The following is a 22103-nucleotide window of genomic DNA, read 5'->3' on the forward strand; positions in this document are numbered from 1 at the left end:
GCATGTGTGCATCTATCATTCACAAAACCAGAGATCTTGGGCAGGTGCAGCGCCACATGCATGCCCTGCCAGGATCATAGAGCAAACTTTTAAATATTTACCACAACAACTGGACAATTATTGTAGACTACTTTAGGACATTTTGGGAAGAATTATCAATTTCTGAAATGTTTATCAATGGTCTATAAAATGACAGACTAGAAGGACCCTTGTTACATTCGGAACAGACAATGGTACCTTGGTAATCATTCGATAGTTTGGGGAAAAAAAAACATGTTTTAGTATTCCTAATTACAATATATGAATCCTAAACATACACAGAAAATGTTTGCAAATATAAACACGATTACTTTAACAATAGGAAATAATCATACTAAATTTCTATAAACAATGTAACACCTCATGCTAATCATAATTAATGTTAACCCATAGTTGAAAATATCTCCATTAAAATTTTTCTTATCTATAAATAAAATCAGACTTTCTAAAGTATCTTCCACCAGGATAACAAACACATTTAACATTAATTTGCAATATTAACCATTTTTAAGTAGATAGAAAAACATTTATAGAATGCCTTTCCTATCAGCTGGTTAGTACCTAGATTAAAATTGTAACTCATCTTACTCAGAATTTGAGATGATAATTAAGGCACTGCATGTGCATCTGTCTAGATTCAAGTATTTAAATTACTCAAATCAGGCCAAAGTAGTAGCAGGAGAATATCTGCACCTGGGAACTATAAATAAACAGTGTAATAAAGTTTCAAGGGTGCTCAGAGAAATCTTAATGCAGGTGTTTCCTTAGAGGTTTCTCTTCCTTGTTCTTTCATTTAATCTAATGTTTCTCAATAGGTAATTCACCATAAGACACAAAAAGTTTTAATTATATAATGTTTTCAGTAGATGTCTCCCAATCACAACTCTATTCACCTAGTTTACCATCATCTCTCCAACAGAAAATTGCAATGATTATTCAGACCTCTTTCTAGAGCTGGCCCATCCATCCATCTGTCCGTCCATCCATCCATCCATCCATCCATCCATCCATCCATCCATCCATCCATCCATCCAACCGTCTGTCCATCCATCCATCCGTTCGTCCATCCGTCCATCCATCCATCCGTCCATCCGTCCATCCTCATTTCTCACACATCTATGGAAAGCACAGGATACTCCTGGTGCTTTTTTTTCATTTAATGATTATAATTCATGGTGTTCTTTTCACATGTGGTACACAGAACATAGGTTATATCTTCATATTTATTTCATAGCTGTCCCACATTGATTAATACTTTCTAACATTTTTAACCACTTAAAAGAAGCCAACTTAGTGAACCAAAATCACTGAAATAATTGTGCTTACCTAGTGGCACTATTAAATATCAGGTGTTTAATTTTACTTTTGAGAGCTAAACGTCCCACCTAACTCACTCAAAGCATTACTACCATGGGATTATGCGAGTCTTGAGAAAACTGAGAAGAGATCAATAGGCCCAACTTTGAGGCAGAGACAATGAGAGGAGTGTGGCTCTTATTTCAAGATGGTGGCATGCAAAGATACACAGATGGTCAGAAATTTATTCACAGGAACTAACACTTCACAATAAGACTTATCTCCTTGTTTTATGGCTTCTTTTTGTCATCTGCTCAGGTTTTAGAATGTTAGTATATGCTGGGCAGTGGAGGCAGATGCCTTTAATCCCAGCACTTGAGAGGCAGAGGCAGGTGGATTTCTGAGTTTGAGGCCAGCCTGGTCTACAGAGTGATTTCCAGGACAGCCAGGGCTATATAGAGAAACCCTGTCTCAAAAAAACAAACAAAAAAACCCAACAAAACCAACAACAAAAAAGATTATTAGAATGTCTCAAGAGCCTACTACATGCCATGTGTCATTCAACACAATGTTGTACATGTGTTACTAGAATGTTAATATGTGTTGTACATGTGTTATTAGAATGTTAGTATGTCTCATGAGCCTGCTACATGCCATGTGTTATTCAGCACTCTGATGTACATTCTCTTGACAATATTTGTTTTAAAAATTAGGAAAATGGAACTGAGAGAAAGGCTATGGAACAAAGTCACACATCTCAGTAGCAGAACGGCACTTCAAAACAGGGCTGAAACCAAAACGGTGTTGGTTATAGTATATGCTTCACAAATTACATGCTGCTGCTGCTGCTGCTGCTGCTGCTCTACCCTCTCCTAAATAGAGTTCTCCAGAGACTCAGAACTCACATGCACATTCACATGGAGAGGAGGAAGACAAGGGACACAAGTGTGGAGAGTATTCATTACAAGGAAGTAGCTTACATATTTAAATGGGATAAATTGGAGATGGACAGAGTTGATGGGAAGCTGTTGACCTGGATGACTTCTCATCAACTTGACACAAGCTACAGTGATTTGGGAAGAAACTTTCTCAGCTGAGAAAATGCTTCCATAAGACTGGCCTATGGGCAAATCTATCAGGAGCTTTATTGATTAATGACTGATGTGGGAAGACCTAGCTCACGATTGGTGGTGCCAATGTAAAAGCAACTTTTATCCTCCTGGTGTAACTATGTCTCGGAGGCTTACTCCTCCATCTGCTAACCACCTACAGGCCTAATCCTGGAAGCTTCTAGCCTCCGCAAAGCCAATCCAGGCCTAGAAAGTTTTCAGCCCTGAGACTTCTTTCTGCTGAAGAAGCTTGCCCTTTCTAGCCATTTCTGATCTCTGGCTGGCTGGTTCAACTCAGTTGCTCTGGCTCAAACTCTTCTCCCAGCTGACATATTAAATCTGGCTTTTCTCCTGGCCTCTGAATTGCTCTGCTTGGCCTCAAACTAACTCTGACAATCTTTTCTAATCTTCTAGCTCCTCCCATTCTCTTGCTCATTCTGTCTTTACCAGTGTCTAGCTTGTTCTCTCTCTCTGTAAAATGCTCCTGGTAACACTGCCTCCTTCTCCCTCTCTGGGCTGCTCTGTTCTCCCTCTTAACCCCACCGTCCTGTCCTCCATGAACGCTACTGTATCCTGCACTGCCTGTCTCTCCCTTAAGTAACTTCCCTTTCCTGTCTCTTCTCATGAGAGTTGGACATATCCTATTCTGTCAAATTTTTCTGATTTATCACATTTTCTGCCACTCAATTAGACATCACTTTCAAACACAGGAGCTTCCTTCTGCAAACTAACTTTACCATCATTTGGGATTAAAGGTGAGTACTAAGGGCAGGTTTGTATTCCAACAAGAGGGATTAAAGGTTGAGCCACACCCTAACTGGAAACAGATTCAAGTATCTTCTAACAGGCCACTCCTGGGGAGGTGGTCCAGAGTTGTAGAGAGTCAGCAGGCTGACCAATCAAGTAAGCACTGTTCCTCCAGGCCTCTGCATCAGGTTTCTGATCTAGCTTTTTGCTCTGATTTCTTCCTAAGTTGGTTCTAGTTATGTTTACCACAGCAATAGAAAACCTAGTAAAACAGCTGGAGTCAGGAGACAGTATCTACAGTTCTAATCTGAATCTGAAGTGAAGATATATTTCCAATCTGAAGGGAAGAAGACCCAGTAATCAGAAAGAGCCTAGAGGTAAGAAAAAAGCTAATGTCCCAGGTAGTTCCACCAGGAGAACCTTCCTTTTAAAGGGTTAGCTTTTTTCTGTTGAGGTCTTCAACAGATTGGATGTGGTCTAGCCACAATAGGAAAGACAATCATCAAATTTACTTAGTGTTTGGGCTTAAATATTAATTTCACTTAGAAACACCTCATAAAATAACTCAGAATAATTGTCCAAATATCTGAGCATTGTGTTCTAGTCACACTGACGTAAAGAATTATCCATCATGTGATTATAGGGAAATCAGCATTGGTGGAGACAGGTGGACTGGTGTCAAGTCCCACCAACAGCTATGTGGGGTAAAGGTTTAAGATAGCTTCAAGTACTGCCTGTAAAACAATCTTTTTAAAAAATCTGCTTTTGAGAGAACATAATTTCATGCTTGTCAATTAAATTAAAAATCAATTCTACTAAATAATCTATACAGTATGGGAAACTCAATTCTGATTTCTGCAACACTGTCCTGAGCTGTGTTCTAATTTGTTTCTTTTTAAAAATGTCCTATACTGCAGAGAGAGAGAGAGAGGAGGAAGATAAATTCAACAGGTAAGCCCAAGGCCGGTTTGGTCTCAAGGGCAGTGCATTCGCCACACACTGCTCCTCTGCTCCGGGACTGCTAATACCCATCTGCGCTCATCACCCTTCATCAGCGGGGCTTGCAAGCATTCGGCAGTTACCATTATGTGTAGTTTTCAGCAAAACCTCATTAGCTGAAGAAACCAAGCAGGTGCTTTGTCCATGTCAATTCCACGGGAGACACTAAACTACAATGTTTACTCCCAGAAACTAGGGAGCTAAGGACTACACAGCAAGCAGGTACACCCAGCCTGGGATGGAGGGCATCTTGTTCTGCCATTTCCGGCTAGGCCAAGGCAACAACATGGAATGACCAATAGAAAGAGGAAAAAATTAGCATGTTTGAAAGGCTAAAACTGGCTCAAGAGTAGAGTTAGGCACCTAGAAATAGCAAAGGGTCCATATATTTATATATTAGATTAGTGATTCTGTATACTTTTATTTAAAAGTGAAAAGTGAATTTTAAAAAGTATTGGTGGATCTCAGATGCAGTTTCCAATGCCCAAATGAACAAAGCGGGCAAAGTTTAATATCACGTCTTCCAGTGACTGCAATTATCTTACAGAAGAATGCCAGAACTTTGACACACACACACACAAAAAAAACTGATTTTAAAACAGTTTTAACCTCTTTCAAAAGCACTTACTGTCACTTGATACTTCTATATATTATCTTAAAGAAATGACAGAGCTTGTGTCCTCCCTGGAAACAACAATAAAGCAGTTACAAGGGCCCAGGCTAGAAAGCCCAGCCATGGTCCCTGCTGCTTCCATTAAACCTAAGGGAAGGGCAAATATTGCAAAACCAGTAGACAACAATAGGAAGGATCAGCTGCAGGGGACATCTGTAAGTGGGAGATGGGGGTGGCATCAGCAGGGAAGGGCCAGCCCAGTCATTCACTCTTGGGTTCCTGTGTCATGTAAAAGGACTTGTCATGTGGGTCACACCAAAGAAAGGTCTCTAATGGTAGGCAGGGGGAACCAGAGGTTAGAGGCAAGTACAACAGGCAGGCTTCTTTTGAGGGTTTCTCCTATGGGTGCTTGTACTGACTGGATTAGCTCTCTGGTGTCTGAGTTAAAAATGTTAGGTCCTCTAGTAGCAGAAGTGGAAGAGGTGAGAGAAGTCTGTGTGACATACACAATGACAGGCCTCCATCTCAGCCAGAATCCCAACTTTTAACTATAAGATGTTAAAATCCTATCTAAAATTTCATCAGAAATAGATATTAACATGATAAAATCAGCAGACAACTTGATGGATGAAGAAAATGAGTCCTAGAAATTGGAAATAGCTGAGCACCTGTCAACACAGAAGGTGGAAGGCCCAGGGGTAGGAGAGCCCAGGGCTCTGTCCTCACCTGTCATGGAGTTTTCTGAGTCAGATTACTGCTTGGTCAGAAGTAAACTCATGTGTATAAGTATGTGTATGTGTATGTGCATGTGTGCATGTATGTATGTGCATGTGTGTGTTTGTGTGTATGTGTGTGTGCACATGTGTGTGCAGGTGTGCATGTGTGTGCATGCGTATGCCTGTACAAGTACTCAAGCGTATGTGTGTGCGTGTGTGATTAAATCAGAGGCTTCGATTACAAGAAGGCCTGTGCTAAGCAAAGTTCTAGTGAAGACCATGTTAGGCAGAAGGTACACAATGGCTACAGCGCTGAGGCAGAAAGGCTGAAGGACTGGAGAACAATATGTCTATAGAACAACACAGTCTAGGACCTGTTGCCTGTGTGACCTTAAAGATGCCATTTCCCTTCAGTTTCAATGTCAGCTTCCTGCCTTACAAAGTAGAAGGTACTAAACAAAGACTAAAGACTAACATGCTTAAGGTGACACAGGTAGTGAGCCTAAGGACACTGTGCATGACTTTGAATTTTCTTAATGAAAGGAGAAAAATACTTGCACATTTGCTACAGAGATGAGTAGCTTTACGGCTCATTCAGGCATTTCAAAAGAGAACAAGACACAAAACCAAACCACACTTCCAGTCATAGGTCTGAGACAATAGATTTTAGAAAGCTTCCTGAGAGTGACTTTTTATATAATGATATACTTAAACTGGTTTACAATTTCTTGCCTTGTTCTCATTAGCTATATACTATAAAATGTTTTTATTTAGAAATAGCAGAGTATTAAGTAAATAGAAATCACTTAATGAAAAGCAAGTCACATTAATAGATTTAAATGTGATAGTGAGAGACCCCCAACTCAATGTTTTTACACCCCTAAACAACTAGCCCAGCACAGAGTAACTTGTTTTTCTGCTTTCAGCTTGAGAAAGATAGCCCACCCTGTTCTAGTTCCAATGTTTAACTATACAATGCCCCAAGGACATTTGCTCCAGATAATCTCTAACCTTCCTTAAGGCATAAATTATAGCCTGACTTCCTCATTCTGTACTTCCCCATTCCGTACATAATTTGTCCTCCACCCCTAGACTTGTTGGTGATTTTTGTCCTCCACTTTGTCCTCCACCCCTTGCCTTGTAATTTTTCCCCTTTAAATACCTCTGACTTCAGTTGCACGGGGTCCCACAGTCCTCTACCCCCGCGTGGTGTACAACTGTGGACCCCAGAGCCTGTGGAATAAAAATCCTTTTGTGTATTGCATCAAGACAGTTTCTCACCAGTGATATGGGTGTCACCTTCTGAGGCATGGGGCGCTGGGGCACCCTCGTTTTTCTGGTCTTACAATAGCAGGATGCTATTAGGACCAACTTTTAAAGTAAAAATGCTTAGCAATTATCTGGTAAAGCAAACCTTATGCTGACTGTGTTTCCAGAGACTGTGGGCAGCACCATCAGATGGACAAAGAAGAAGAAAATCGGAAAAAGGAAGCTGAAATTAGCCTCCATCTGTGTCTCCTTCATGAGTACCAATGAGTTTGGAGCAGGCTTCTGACAGGGTGCCCACAGCTAGAGAGGTCTATCAGCAACACCCCTCCCTGGATGGACAGCACCCTCAATCTGTGAGCCAAAATGAACATTCTGTCCATTTTTCTGTTACTTTGTCATAAAAACACAAAAAGTAACTACTGCTCTTGTTAAGGAGTCAAATGAAGAAACATTACACACAGACATTTTAAGAATTTTATAAAAATAAGGTAACAAGGAATTGAGCATTAAGAAAATGTCAATGAATATATAAACTTGACTACCAATAAGGCTATAACACAAGACAAGAAAGCTTACATATGTCTACATATTTGTAAACTGTTGCAGGATGTGTGATCACACTGTAAACTCTGACATCGTGTTGTTTACTGGGAAACCTGTTTCTAGTTGTGGTGTGGCTCAGCAATAGCACACCTTTAACAGAGAGCTTTCTGCTTATTGTAAACAGGATTAAATGAAATCAACCACAGGCAGAGGCAGAGTAAGCAACCAATTGACAGGGAGTGAACATAAGAAAACACCATAGAGTGTAGGAGGAAGTCAGGAGGGTAGATAGAGTGTCAGGAGGGTAGATAGAGTGTAAGAGGGTAGATAGAGTGTAAGAGGAAGTCAGGAGGGTAGATAGAGATGCACAGGGAGTAGGAGGGAGGGACATCCAGTTTGAGGGCCTTTGAAGATTATATAAAGTAAGAGCTTCTTTGTGGGACATCAGCTATGGAAGCAGGTCAGCTGGGTGCTTTCTCTGCCACTCTGAGTTAGCTGGCTTTCACACCAGCATCTAACTCCCTAATACTCTTTGGTAAAATCAAACTATTGCAGTTTCGTTAAAAACAACAGTAAATTTATCATTTTCTCCTAGACTGATCAAGACTTTTCTCAGCTCTTAAGTATGCAATTTGAAATAAAATGAAAAATAATGCTTATTTAGCTCTTACAATGAATGTCCAACACATATTCTTAAATTTACATAAACTGTAATTTGTGACACTGTAGTCAGAAGTTGCCATTTCTATATAATAGATAAGAAAGGATTAAAGTAATTAAATTGTTCAAGGCCATAGTTGAAGTGAAAGAGGTAATAAGATAAGGTTTTATGATGCAAAGACCACACAGCATCACTTCCTCAGACAGACAGACAGACACACACACACACACACACACACACACACACACATATATATACACACACATACAAAGTACTTAATCTTCAGGAAGAAATTCATAGAGGATTTATTTTTATTTTTTGAAGCAAGATTACAGTCAGTATGTGCATAATGGGGATTAACTCCAAAACTAACAGAATGAAAAGGCAGACAAACAGAAAGAAAGAACAGACAGACAGAAAGCAAGTAAGCCAGCCAGCCAGTCAGGGTGCCCACCCTTCTTTTTGGATTTTCATTTAACCAAGAGCAAGTCCAGATTTGAGTTTTTCACTTCACACTCCCCTGTCTTCTGTCCTCTATATGTTGAGTGTATTAGTCTGAATCCGCTCCTGCCTGAGGCTGCCTTATGAATCCCTGGCTCTGTGTGTGTGTGTGAGTGTGTGTGTGTGTGTGTGTGTCTAACAAAGGGTTTCATCCTGTCTTTATGAACAGCACAGAATCATATGGGGAAGGACTGGGAGACTTTACAAAAATCTTTAACAGAGTGTTATGTGATATTAAGTTACTGACTCCAAAGGACCCAGATAACAAATAGTATTACAAGAATCATTGTTTCCCAAACTACTCAAATGTGTTCAACATTATCCATTTATGGGAGATATTCAGTTGTTTGGAAAGGTTGCTTTCAATTTCTGTATTTTCTGCTTTCAGCAAATGATACACAATCATTTGGAATGTATCAGGGGCATGGAAGAGCACATAATTTAAGATTACAGCTGTGCATTAGCTCAGGTTGTAAACACTGATGGCAAGGGAAATCCAAGGCAAGTAAGGTGAGTGGTTGCATTGTCCCCTTAAGGCAAGCTAAAGGGATAGGGTGAGGCTCGGCATAGTGAGCACAGGCCTTTAGTCCCAGCACTCTGGGGGCAGAGGCAGGCAGTTCTCTGAGTTTGAAGCCAGCATGGCCTACAGAGTATGTTGCATGACAGCTGGGAATATATAGAGAGATCCTGTCTCAAACAAACAAACAAACAAATAAGACAAAAGAGAAAAACTGGTCGAACACACAGTATGAGAGTAGTCTTAAATCATGACTCCAAGTTCTATTATTAACTCTGGTTGTGACATCCCAGTGAAAGTTTTAGTCTCTTCTAAAGTAGGAGATATTTTTATGATATTGAATCACCACACGAGGTCTCACTGTGTAACCCTGGCTGCCCAGAACTTGACAGGAAGACCAGGGTCACCTTGAACTCACTGAGCTCTGCCTCTGCTGGAATTAAAGACATGTGCCACCATGTCTGTCCTCATACAGAATTTCATACGTTTATATTTTAAGAAAACAAAGCAGGAGCCACCCTTCCCCGGTGTGAATGAAAAAATGAATAAGTATATATTTTCATCCCAGACTATGGAAATATGTGTTAAGTAGGTCAGATGCCCCTCCGCCAATCATGAATTTATAGCCTGGAAATTAGCTTACATGACTGAAATATATGTTTTGAGTACTGGCCTTCTGCACAAGATCGTCAGAGCAGATGAGCTCACCTTTCCTGTCACATTAACTGTGCTGATCCACCTCTCAGATTGAGCGCTGAAGTGACACTGCACTAGAAACTGAATTCTCTCGAGGCTCTCTCACCATGTGATCTGCTCCACCATACTATGCCACAGGGATGAAATGCTGCCTCAAAGAACTCATCAGAAATACATTTTAGTCACCAAAAGTGTGGCCCAAAACATCTTGAAGCAAAGGAACTCATAAAAGAGAAACTGCTGCTCAGGGAAGCAAAGGTTCTCCACTCCCTGGAACTGGAGAGGACACTGCCACACATCATGTATGTAGTAAACTAAAGTCTATACAAAGGGGGGTTTGCTGGTGCATGCCAGTAGTGGCAGCATTTAGGACTCTGGGAGGCAGAGGTAAGAGGATCAGATCTGCAAGGTTGTCTCCTGCTACAGAACCAGTAGGAGGTTCAGCAGGTACAGAACCTGAGATACCCGAGACCCTGTCTCTTAACAAAAGAGAAAAAGAAAAGAAAGAAAAGACAAAACTAAAGGGAGTCTGGGGGCTGGGGGAGGAAGGTTCCAGGTAAAGCTAATACATTTACTCATGAGGACACTCACTGATTTTTCTTCCTTAGAGTTAGATGTCAGGAACTATTATCAACACAGTAGCAGACCCTACTACTCACTGTATATCTTTATTTTAGGCAATAAATCTTACTTCCTTAGTTGGATCTATTTAACCTCTTTTATATTTCATCTATGAGTAATAATCTTCATCTTACAGATGAAATATTTTATTACATATCATGCTTATTGCTGAGACTTAATTTTAATAAGTTTAGCAGGTTAATTAGAATGATGTTATTAAAAGCTCTCTTTAAACATGCAATTCAGCTTTCTTAGTTCTGAAGTTTTTGATCAAGGTATTTAATTTTTTAATAGGCTCTGGTACAAATAGAGTTGATAAGAGATTCACATGTCCTTTGAGACTCCAGAGAGAATTATCTGAGGCCAGCATCTGCATAGCCGTGACACAGTCAGCCCAGGTTTTCAAACATTTTGGATGCCTGGACTACTTTAGTCTATTTTATTATAATAATCATAAGAATTGCTATGCTCTAATAAACTTTACAACCACACACATAGGTAAATAAATTTAGCTTTTCCATCTCATATGAACAATGTACCTTTTGTTGAGCTAACATAGTTTGTTTTATTTCTTTGAAGTAGAAATTATATCTAAAACTGGTTATCTATTTGAGGCCATATTGATAAACCAACCCCAATAAAACTGAGCCACGTGCAAATGTCCTTAGAGCATCCAAGATTAATAAGCCTTTTAATACTAAATAGACTTTATAGAAGAATTTAGAGGAGGGAAAGAGCTGTAAATCCAGTTGGAAAAGTGCTATCTAATTTACATAGTAAATTACGAGGCCCTATAACATTTTTGCATGGCAGTAAACTCAACTTCCTGCAGCACACATGGTCCTCCAGCCACGTGGCTGCTCCATAACACCCCACAGGCTACCTTCGCAAATTTACTCAAAGCTCACTGAGGACCCAGACCATGGAGGGCAGCACAGAAGTGCTAGAACGAGGATTCTCATGTCAAATCTCGCAAATGCTCTAGATTTGTGGGTGAAGCCCACAAATGCTCTAGATTTGTGGGTGAAGCGCTGTGATGATGGCCCGAGAGCTGGCCCCACCTAGGTGGCCCTGGAGAGGCACTCTGCAGCTACACCAGGGTGTAGGTGGAAGCAGCTGAGAATGTCTGAGAAGGATGAGTAACAGTCAGGGGAGCAGCTCTGCAGGGAACATCAGCTGTGTAGCAGGGCTTGGCTTGCATTAAACAAACAGGCTTACACTACCTGCACTCCAGACAGAAGCTCATCAACGAGCACCCTTCATGTTCTAGCACTTGTCAAGGGCAGAGTGATGTACATCGGAATTGCTGCGTACCAGAGACTTGGCTTGTGACTGAGGCTAGCCAAGAGAAAACCTCCCAATCATAGTTTTCACTTCTTATTTGGGAGGAGACTATTTAATATTCTGAGAATAATCAGCATATTTATTGTATATTTATTATACTATAAAAAAATCAGATAATGAATCACTCCAGGCACATAGCAAAATAACTTCCAGGAAGAAACGAGGACACATTACAAATATACATGAAAGTATACAAAATTATTCTAGAAATTATGCTTAGTGAAATGATCAAGATACAAAGAATTGGGTGATTCTGCCTACATTATAGGCAGATTTGCAAATTCAGAGACAGAAAATATAACAGTGTTTGCCAGGGGGAGGAGGGAGGAGTGAGCGACCATTAAACGGGTTTGGTTTTTGTTGGAGATGGAGATTATTACAAAGTTTTTTTGTATGGACATTGGTGATGGCTGCGAAATATTGTCAACACACTTAAAAACAACAGACTATTTGCTTTATGAATGGCTAAAATAATGAAAGATTGTATATACTTACTCTATTGAGAAACTTGTGTTAGAAATTGCTGTTAAGATTCAGCAAATGATGGCAACTGCAGATAAACATGCAAAGAAATAAGTTGGGTTCCTACATCACACCTGATGGAAAGACTGAGTGAAAGTGGACCCTACACCTACACTCGGCAATACGGCTAAATTCTTAGGAGGAAAGGTAGGTAGGCGTAGGTCACAAGCTTTTAATTTTGGATTGGGTTTTTAGACATGAATAAAAGCAAAAGTAATTAAAGAAAAATCATGCCTCATCAAAATTTAACATTTCTGTGCTTCAAACATGACTGAGAAAGTGGGCTGATAGACAGTTCACAAAATGGGAGAAATGTTTGTAGTCAGATAAAGGAATGATTCAGTACACGTGATGGATTTTTCTAACTCAGCTGTCAGCAAATGTATGAAAGTATGGTTAGTTTTTGTAACTAAGGGAATACAAATCAGTTAGATATGACTTCACCACTGCCAATACCCTAAAGTCCAGGAAATAAGTGCCAGTAAGAATGCAGAAAAATGGAAGCTCTAGTACACTGGAGGAAAGGCAAAATAGTGTTATCACTTGGAAGAAAGTCTGACAGTTCCTTGAGAGTTCACCTGGAGCTTGGAGTATGATCCAGCAATGCCACTCTGAGATATAGATCCAATAAAAATGAAGACACACGTCACACAACAAATGCACTCAGAAGCTAGCAGCGTCACAATGGCCAAAGCTTAGAAACCACCCACATGATCACAAGCAAAGTAAACCATAAACGTAAAATGATGTGCTAGTCTACAAAAAGAGAAATGGGGTGCTATTAAGTGCTGTCACAGGCATGCCCCTTGAAAACTCAACGCTGAGAATGCTAGCCATGAAATATGATAGATTACACAAGTAGGCAAAACCATACAGGCAAAGTCATTGAGGGCAAATAGTGTACAACACTGAGAAAGAGGAGTGACTAAAAGTATAGGTTTTTTCTTTCTGAGAGATAAAAAAGTAAAATTGACTTTAGAAAATATAGTGTAAAAAATGTTGGATTGTGCCATTTAAATTAGTGAATTATATAAGATACAAATTATATGGAAGTTTCTATAAAAATACTTAAATACTTATTAAGTCAGGGAACACAAAACCCTTTTTCACTCATTAAAAGACTTGTAAATTATTCATTTAAAAAAAATCCTGGATGTAGAAACAAAGGGGCCCTAGACAGGCATTTCTAAAGGGCTCTGAAATGGGCAAGGTGACAGGCTGGACTGCCTACACATCTCTGAGTCCTGATAATGGGAGCAAAGTAGGACTCTGAGGCCTGGCACTCACTGGGCTGGGCCCAGGAGGAGTTGGTGGCCTAAAACAGCAGAGAGACACAGCCCAGGGAACAAAAGAAAGCTTTCTCTTTTACTAGAGTAGCAGGGCACAAAAGTACTATGCAGAGTCCCGTCCCAGCTTCTCCATTGAGGCAACAGTTAGCGACCTACAGTTTTGTACAACTTGGTATTTGAGGACAGCTCAATATACCTACAATGGCTTTAGAGAATTGCAGATCTATTCAACCCCTGCTCCATCAGTAGAGGGCCACAAAGAAGGTAGATTAATCTCGCAGCTGGGCCTTGTGGCATAAGGAGGCTGAGCACATAGAAAAAGGGTGCACACAAATGTGAACTGACAGAATTTCTCATCTGAAGTTAGGGGAGGGCATCAATCAGAAATCCTATCCAATACCCGTCCACTTCAGGACCAAAGGCAGCATAAAAATATCCTCTGATAGAGGAAAACTATGAAATTGGTTGCTAGAAGACTTATCTATAGACAATGTAAAGGGAGCTCTGGAAACAGAAAATCACACCAGAAGGAGAGACCAGTGAGAAGACAGTGCGGTAAGCACAGCACATCATCTTTCACCTTCATCAAGCTGAATATGAATGATCGCAATCGGACGTGCGACCACAGGGAACGTAGTTGAATATTCACAAAACCCACAGCCTGTCCTCTACAAGGCAACAGGAAAATAAACTACACTATAGTCATCCCATGGAGTACAATTCAGTCATACAAAAGGTACACAGACACGTGTGCAACAACTGGATGCCTTTACAGAAGTGTTAAATGCTAGCTATATTCAATTATATAACATTCTTGAAGTGAAAACTTACAAGCCACAAAAGAGAAAATGCATTGGTGGTTGCCAGGAGCTGGCGCTGAAGCAAAGGGAGCAAGCATGGTCCTAAGATGAAAGTCTTGCAGTGACATGGCGTATGGCCATGATGCCGAGCTCCGTGTGATAGATGCCGTGTGACACGTATGTGCAACTGGCAAAACAAGAGCCGCACCCGTGCTAGCTTTCCGATTTTTACTGTTTGATAACAACACACAGCTATTAGCACCATAGCGGGTGGGGAGTGGGGGGCGGGTTCCTGGGAACTTCATGTTCTCTGTAATTGATTCTAGAAGGCCGAGTAGGGATTCCTAGAAACTCCGGCTTTCTCTGTAATTTACTGTAGCTATATTTCCCCATATTTCTTTCAAAATAAAGTGTTAAATTTTCTTAAATCCATAGCTAAAAATTTTGACTGAGATTTAAAAAGCTTTTTACAATAAAAAATTTTAAATAAGTATCAAAAAAAGTCTGTCAAGAATAGTGAAAATAAACTAGTAGAATTTAAAATATGACTGAAAGAAGTCTACAGAATACTTGGAGGAAAAAGGGTAAGAAATACTTAAAGCAGCAACATAGTACAGCAAATATATACTCTAGGACCAATAATTAAAATTCTAATTTTAATCAAATGTTATTAATAATGAACCAGCACCAGCCTCCTCAGAGGCTGTGATTTATACTTAGCACCTGGGTTTCCTCAGAGGGACCAGCTCATGCCTACAAAATTGACACTCAGCAAGAGTCATCAATAACCATGCTGTACACTGCGGGGTTACTAAGCACATTTCTGTGTCTCCACAGAACGTGCTCAAGGTGCCTCTCCATTTAATGGTCATACTCAGCATGATTTCCCCACATTGAACTCTACCTGTGTGTTGTAGTGACAGTTTCAGAGTTTTGGTTTCTTTAAGAAACCATAGAAATATTATGAGAACATGTTTTCATTTTGATCCCGGGTGTGGTAATATGGAACTGCTTTGGACTGCCAGAAACAGCTGACTATGATTTGCCTTGTGCTCTAGCAGGGGTGTGACTTTACCAGGTGCAGATAGTTTCTGTGGTTGTGTGATGTTTGGAATTCTGTGCACTTTTCAAAGGATATATAAATGTTAGGGCCCTAAAAGGCAGGGTAGAGTGTTGATAGTCAAGCAAGAAAAAATTGAGTAAATCTGCTAGCCACATAGCTATGACATACTTTGTAGCTCTTTCTTCTGCTCCTATACTTCAATTTAAGAAAAGGCTTAATCTATCCTCTAGGACCCTAGAAAAACTAGGTTAAGCACATAAAATACCATGAAAATGAGTCTGAATGTACAAACAGTCTGACCATAGCTGAGTCCTGGAGCTGGGTAATATAGAATTAGACAGACTCCTCATTTTATATTTCTAAAGTAAACCTGAGCACCTCACATGGGTATAGGTACACATTGGCATAACATGCCAGCCTAAGAGAAAGGCCATATCTTTATCTTACAGCGGCTAATAGGCTAGTAAGATTTTCTTATCTCATATTAGCACAAAGTATTTTTGTTCTTTTTAAAAATTTAATATTCATTCATTCATTTTGGTGTGTGCATGCAGAGGTGCATGTGTGCATTTTTTTAAAATAAAGGAAACGTTTGAATTTGCAAGCATATCAACTGCAAGGGCTGATGCCACTTTCATTAAATGCAGTCTAACTGCTTGGGAACCCAGGCACACACAGGCTCATTTCCTTTCTCCTCAGGCAGGTTCCACAATCGACAACATTTTCATTTTAACAGTCCTCATTACTGGTATCATTTAATAGTTGAGAGTTTGCTCAAGTTAACATCAATCTTGCTGATACTGCAAACACTTTAGAGTGTGTTGACACAACACAGTCTAAATCCACAGCTAGTAAACATAAGAATTTAAAAACCATTCCTTCCCAGATCATGTCACAATGTGCTATGAACATCCCTCTCCAGTTATACAGTCCCGTTAGGGAGACACAGGAGGAGATGGGTGTGTCAAGCACAGAGCTCTGAACCATGACCTCCTAATCCCTTCTATAACACACCATCTGTCCTGCTGCAAATCATATGCATGGCATCCATGACATCTGAATTCACCTAAATCTGGAAGCATTTACCCAGAAGAGACGTTTCTGCTTCCTTGTCAACAAATAGTCCTTTATCACAACTTAATCTTAAGTAAAAAGAAATCTTTTCCACAGAAGCAGTAAGAAAAACACATTGTGAATAAAATTCCCCTTGAATGAACTTTTAAATGTCTTCGGCTAACTCTAAATTAAGAATTAAAGTATCTCTTTACCTGATTAGAGTATCTCATGCTCACGTTCCGTTGATTCTGAAGTGGGACAAAGCGCTGGACAGGGTCAATGTCTTTAGGACTGATTAACTCATCAGCTGAAAAGAAGAAATCGAGTTACATCATCAACAAAGCACAACACACCAAATACACAAGCAACACTGTGAGCCAAAAGAGACTACTCTGGGGCATTCCACTCAACAAGGAAAAATATCCATTTTTCTGTCAGCACATTCTCTGAGAAACACGATAAGGTAGGACATAAGATAATGCAAGGATTGAAAAAGGAGAAGGTATATTCTTTCCCTACAATACAATAAAACAAGAAGCTAGTGACAAAGGATTTTCAAAAATTAATGAATCTAAGGAAATTCAGTGACATCCTCATAAATAACCAATGGTCAAATGGAAAAAAAAAATCAAAGGAAAATCAGAAAGTCCTTTTAGGGCAGGTTATAGCGCTTTTGCTAGTGTGCACATGGTTCTGTTCCTGATGCCACTCAGGCCCAGACAAGAGGCTGAAGATGTAGAAGGAGCACCGCTCATGTGTACATATTAAATTGTGTACATATTAATTGTGTACATATTAAATAGCCAAATATAAAAGCAATACCCTAGCTTCCCATCTTCAGATGGAAATTTCAGGAGAAAAATAAATAAACAGCAGCAGAATAGAAATGATAAACGTTGAAACTAATGAACTAGAAGGCAAAAGAAAAAAATCAATAGAGAGTATCAAATCAAAACCAGGCTCATGAAAAGCAGAAAGAACAGAGCAAAGAATGGCTAAATTGATCTGAAGATACAAACAAGAACAAAGAGTGTCGGAGAGAAAACATCCAAGGACTGAGGTGGGAACACTATGTCCGACCTAAGTGTGATCAGAGAACAATACAAAGGCGAGTGAATCCACAAGCTAGGTGCTCTGGGTGAGACAGTAAACCCTGGAAAGACACAAACTCTGGAGAGTTCCTCAGGAGGCACACACAGAAAGATCTGAGCACACTTATAAAAAGGAAAGTGACTGAGACTTTAAACACTAACACACTTGCATACACATCCTCCTTCATATACACATTCAAAACACACACACTCATACACACAAACACATACATACACACACCTGCACACACACACACCTGCACATGCTCATACATATACAAAAACAACCAGTTTAAGGTTTCATTGGTGATGTTAACTAAATAGTTAAAGAGAAATTAAAATCAATCTTCTACAAACTTGCACAGATAAAAGAATAAATTTTCTAGTTCACAGTTGCCAAGTTATAAGGAAACTATAAACCCAAAATTCCTATGAATATACACACATAAGTCTCTCTCTATCCCTCCCTCCCTCCCTCCCTCCCTCTCTCTTTTCCTTTTTTATTTTTTGGTTTTTCAAGACAGGGTTTCTCTGTATAATCCTGGCTGTCCTGGAACTCACTCTGTAGACCAGGCTGGCCTTGAAAATATAAAGATCTGCCTGCCTCTGCCTCCAAGTGCTACACACAAATTTTTAACAAAATGTTAGCAAACTAATTAACATATAAAAGGAATTATATACCAAGATCACATAGGATTTACCAAACAAATGCAAGGATAGTTTAATAATAAAATGTCAATTATTATAGTATAACATATCAATATAAAACTCTTGTTTGTATGTTGTCCAGGGACAGTTTGAAAATCAGGAGAGAGAACATAAACAAAACAAAAATAAAAAGTCACACATAAGTGCTAAACTGTAAGCCTGTTAGAAGAACATTTTGTTGACTTATATTTCATAAATGTTTTATCCTTTTATTCTTCAAAAGACATCATTGATAAAGTGAAATGATAGCCCAGTGAATGGTTGAAAATAATATCAAATTATGTTCCTAAAGCGACTTCTATCTAGAATATATAATGAGCTCTTATAAGTCAACAATGATAAAAATTCAATTTAAAAGTAGCCACATAACTAAACTCCTCCAAAGAAATTACCAATAAACACATGAAAAATTGCTTAGCAACATTAATACCCAAATGAGATACCAATTCATATATATCAATGTAGCTATAATATTGATAACAACAGTTTAAAACAGTTAAGAACAAAATTTAGTAAAGATGTAGCAAATGTAGAACTCCAGAAACAGCAGCAAAGCAAACACATGCCACTGTGTTGGAAAGAATCTAGAAAAGTTGCTCAAAATGTTAAGACATAAAAGCTAGCATATGACTAATAGCCTTTACTAAATACACATCTCATAGGAATGAAAAATGTCAAATAATTTATATGTGAAAGTTCAAAGTAGGATTATTTATGATAGTTTCCAAATGGAAACAACCCAAATGTTGATGCAGAACACCTGTGAATGGTGGCCACGCCTTTAATCCCAGCACTGCAGAGACAGAGGCAGGGAAGCCTCTGTTGAGTTTAAGGCCCACCTGGTTTACACAGCAAGTTCCAGGCTAGCCAGGGTTAATATATGCTGTGACCCTGTCTCCCAAAACAAACAACAGATGAGGTTGGCCAAGACATGACTGCCTATCCTCAGGTGAGACCACAGCACTGTATGAGGCCTGCTAATGTATTAAAGGCCAGCACAAGTCATGATGTGAGATGCTGTTTCAAAAATCCAAATTATTATCGAATCAAGAACTTAAATGAGGTTGTATTTATATAAAGGGATGTTCTCTGCCATAAAAAAGAATTAAGTGCTGATATAGAATTCAAAATAGATGAATCTTGAAAACAATATGCTAAGCTGGAGAAGTTAGACACAAAAGGACATATTATGTGACCAAGCTTACAGGAAGTTCAGAATAGGCAACAGCAAGGAGATTAGTGACGGCAAAGTACAGGCAGGTCTGGGCTAACAGGTCAGTAGTTAGAGGAAAGTATGTGATGAAAATGTTTTGAAATCGAACGTGATGACAAACACATAACTCTGGGAACAAACTAAAACAACTAAGTTCCCAGTAGGTAAAATGCACAGCACAAGAACTATACCGCAATAAAGGCATTCTAGCCGGGCGTGGTGGCGCACACCTGTGATCCCAGCACTCTGGGAGGCAGAGGCAGGTGAATTTCTGAGTTCGAGGCCAGCCTGGTCTAAAGAGTGAGCTCCAGGGCAGCCAGGGCTACACAGAGAAACCCTGCCTCAAAAAAAAACCCAAAAAACAAAAAACAAACAAACAAAAAGGCATTCTAAAACGTGCTCAGGTTACATTTATCAGATACAGAATTCTAGAACACTGTTAAGAACTAGCATTTCCAAGGAGCACTGGTGATCAGGTGCCCCAACCTCATCCACAGTGCACCTGGACGCCCCTTCCATGTGGCAGTCCTTGTGGGAACTTGTGGTAAAATCTAAGCAGTAAGGGAGTCATTGTCTAGACGGAAGGTTTAGGGTCAGGTGTGTGTGGAAGAGCCACAGTCAATATTGCTCTGGTGTTTTATAGAGCACACCTGGGTGATGGCCACCATCACTGAGGCACACTGTAGCCAGGGTTCTGCATGACCTTGGAGGCACTGTGTTGGAGAGATGTCCCAATAGGTAAACAGTCCTGAAATGAAATACTGCGTAACTTATTGGAATTTTGGAAGTTACTATGCAAACTTGTAGTAAGCACAACCTCCAACCTAGATGTGCTTACTTTTGCACATTATCTTACATGTTTACATTTGTGTATCATACATGTTTATATTTCCATATTATCTTACATGTTTACATGTATGCATTATCGTGCTTATGTCTACACACCTATACGTGATTAGTTAACTTTTAAAAATGAAATTAACTTCTACTAAAATGCATAGGCACACCCTATATTTCACTCAGCCTATGGAATATGGTCATGAAGATTTTTCATCTTTAGTTCTACTGTGATTTTATAAAAACAACACCTGCTGAGTTTCCTATCAGTGTGTTTATATCCACAGATCCTATGTTTGTTTATTTTTTTAAAAAAGGGCATTTTGTTTTCTACAGTGGTTTAGGTACTGCACTTTTTATGAATACTTCTGAAAAACAGACCAGGGAGGTAATGATTGCAAAATGCTATGCAGTTTCGGAGATATTTTTCTATTATAGTTCAATTTTGTGATAACTTCCAAGCACAACTATAATGTTGTTCAAGAAACAAAATCACCAAAGGATATTTTAGTAACTACTGGAGATTCTTAATAATAATATGAAAATATTCCTAACAGCAGAAAAAACAGTAAGGTTAAGAACCCTTAAAAGGTGAGTACCAAGTTCTTAGTGTTCTTTGAACACTGAGCATCTATTAATTCTAGCAACTTGTTCACTTTACAGAACACAAAAGCTTAAGCAAATTGTTCATAGCTAACATACAGCAGATGCACTTACATTTACAAAAAAATTGTTTTCAAAATCAAAACCAACCAAACACAGGCTTCAGTGCAGCAGACACTTACACGTTAAGAATTTATAGATTTCAGTTTGGCTTATGATGCAGGGTTGATTTGTATACCGATTTTCTAAAAGAGCAAACCATTTGCTTAGTTCATTAATATCATCCCTATGTGAAAAACTTTCCACAACTGACAAGTACTTTGTAATATTTCACTGTTACTCTATATAAATGAAATTCTTTTATTTTTTTATTTGCAAATGATGACAGATCAAGTAAGAAAAGCTATGTCCTTAGGAAACTTAAATGTTAACTACTTAAATAGATACTAAATCATCTGGTTAGTCAAGTCCTTGAGAGAATCATTTGCATTTCTTCAGGCACTACTGCTACTGCTATGTGTATCTGTACATTCCAATTTATGCAATGTGCATCCAGAACACCACAGGCTGTGTACTTTTCCTCGTGCCTATATCCTCTGTACCTGGCACAGTGTCTTTAGCCCCAAAAGTGGAACCTCCCTAGACTGACTCACTAAACAAAACAAATTGGTGGCATTAGCATGCATTGAAACACTAACTGTTGTCATTGCATTACTTTCCATAGTGGTAAAAGTGACAAATATCCTTAGAAGATCAATGACAACACACACACACACACACACACACACACACACACAATCATGATTTTCGTCCCTTGGGAGACAAAGGTACAGGTCCTGAGGGTGCCAGTTCAATGGCAAACATTTTCTCATAAACAGAGATGAGCATGAAGAAAATGTAAATGAATATTCAGCATTACAGTGAACAATGGACAACAGAGGAAAGACTTTCTACATTAACAACACAATGTCCATTCTCAGAGGTAGTCAAGTATTTCCAGGATAGGACTGTAAGTGAGGATGCAGTAAACCGCTGCCCTAGACCACTTGGTGAACAGAAAGAGAGTTTATTTGGTAATCAAACTAATGAGGCTGTCTAGGGGTGGGCTGGGGCTGAGAGTAGCAACTGGTGGGAAAAGCTTTGCCAGGTTTATGGCGATGGGGCGCTGCTGGTGGTACAGTGGTGGGGTTGGTGTGCATGAGACTGAACAGCTTGGGAGTCAAGAGTAGGGAGAGAGAGATAGGGGGTGG

At 39.4% G+C, this 22103-nt stretch overlaps 1 protein-coding gene across 7 annotated transcripts in view; it reads right to left on the reverse strand.

Annotated features, from left to right (window-relative positions):
- Phkb (phosphorylase kinase regulatory subunit beta) overlaps positions 1-22103 on the reverse strand; it is a 185136-nt gene that overhangs the window by 58151 nt on the left and 104882 nt on the right. For all 7 annotated transcript variants that reach the window (XM_052167173.1, XM_052167171.1, XM_052167170.1 and 4 more), the window contains one exon: positions 16614-16708. In XM_052167173.1, coding sequence (XP_052023133.1) covers positions 16614-16708 — 95 coding nt within the window. The remainder of the gene's footprint in view (positions 1-16613; positions 16709-22103) is intronic.

This window comes from Apodemus sylvaticus, chromosome 21, assembly GCF_947179515.1.
Source record: "Apodemus sylvaticus chromosome 21, mApoSyl1.1, whole genome shotgun sequence".
NCBI lineage: Eukaryota > Metazoa > Chordata > Mammalia > Rodentia > Muridae > Apodemus > Apodemus sylvaticus.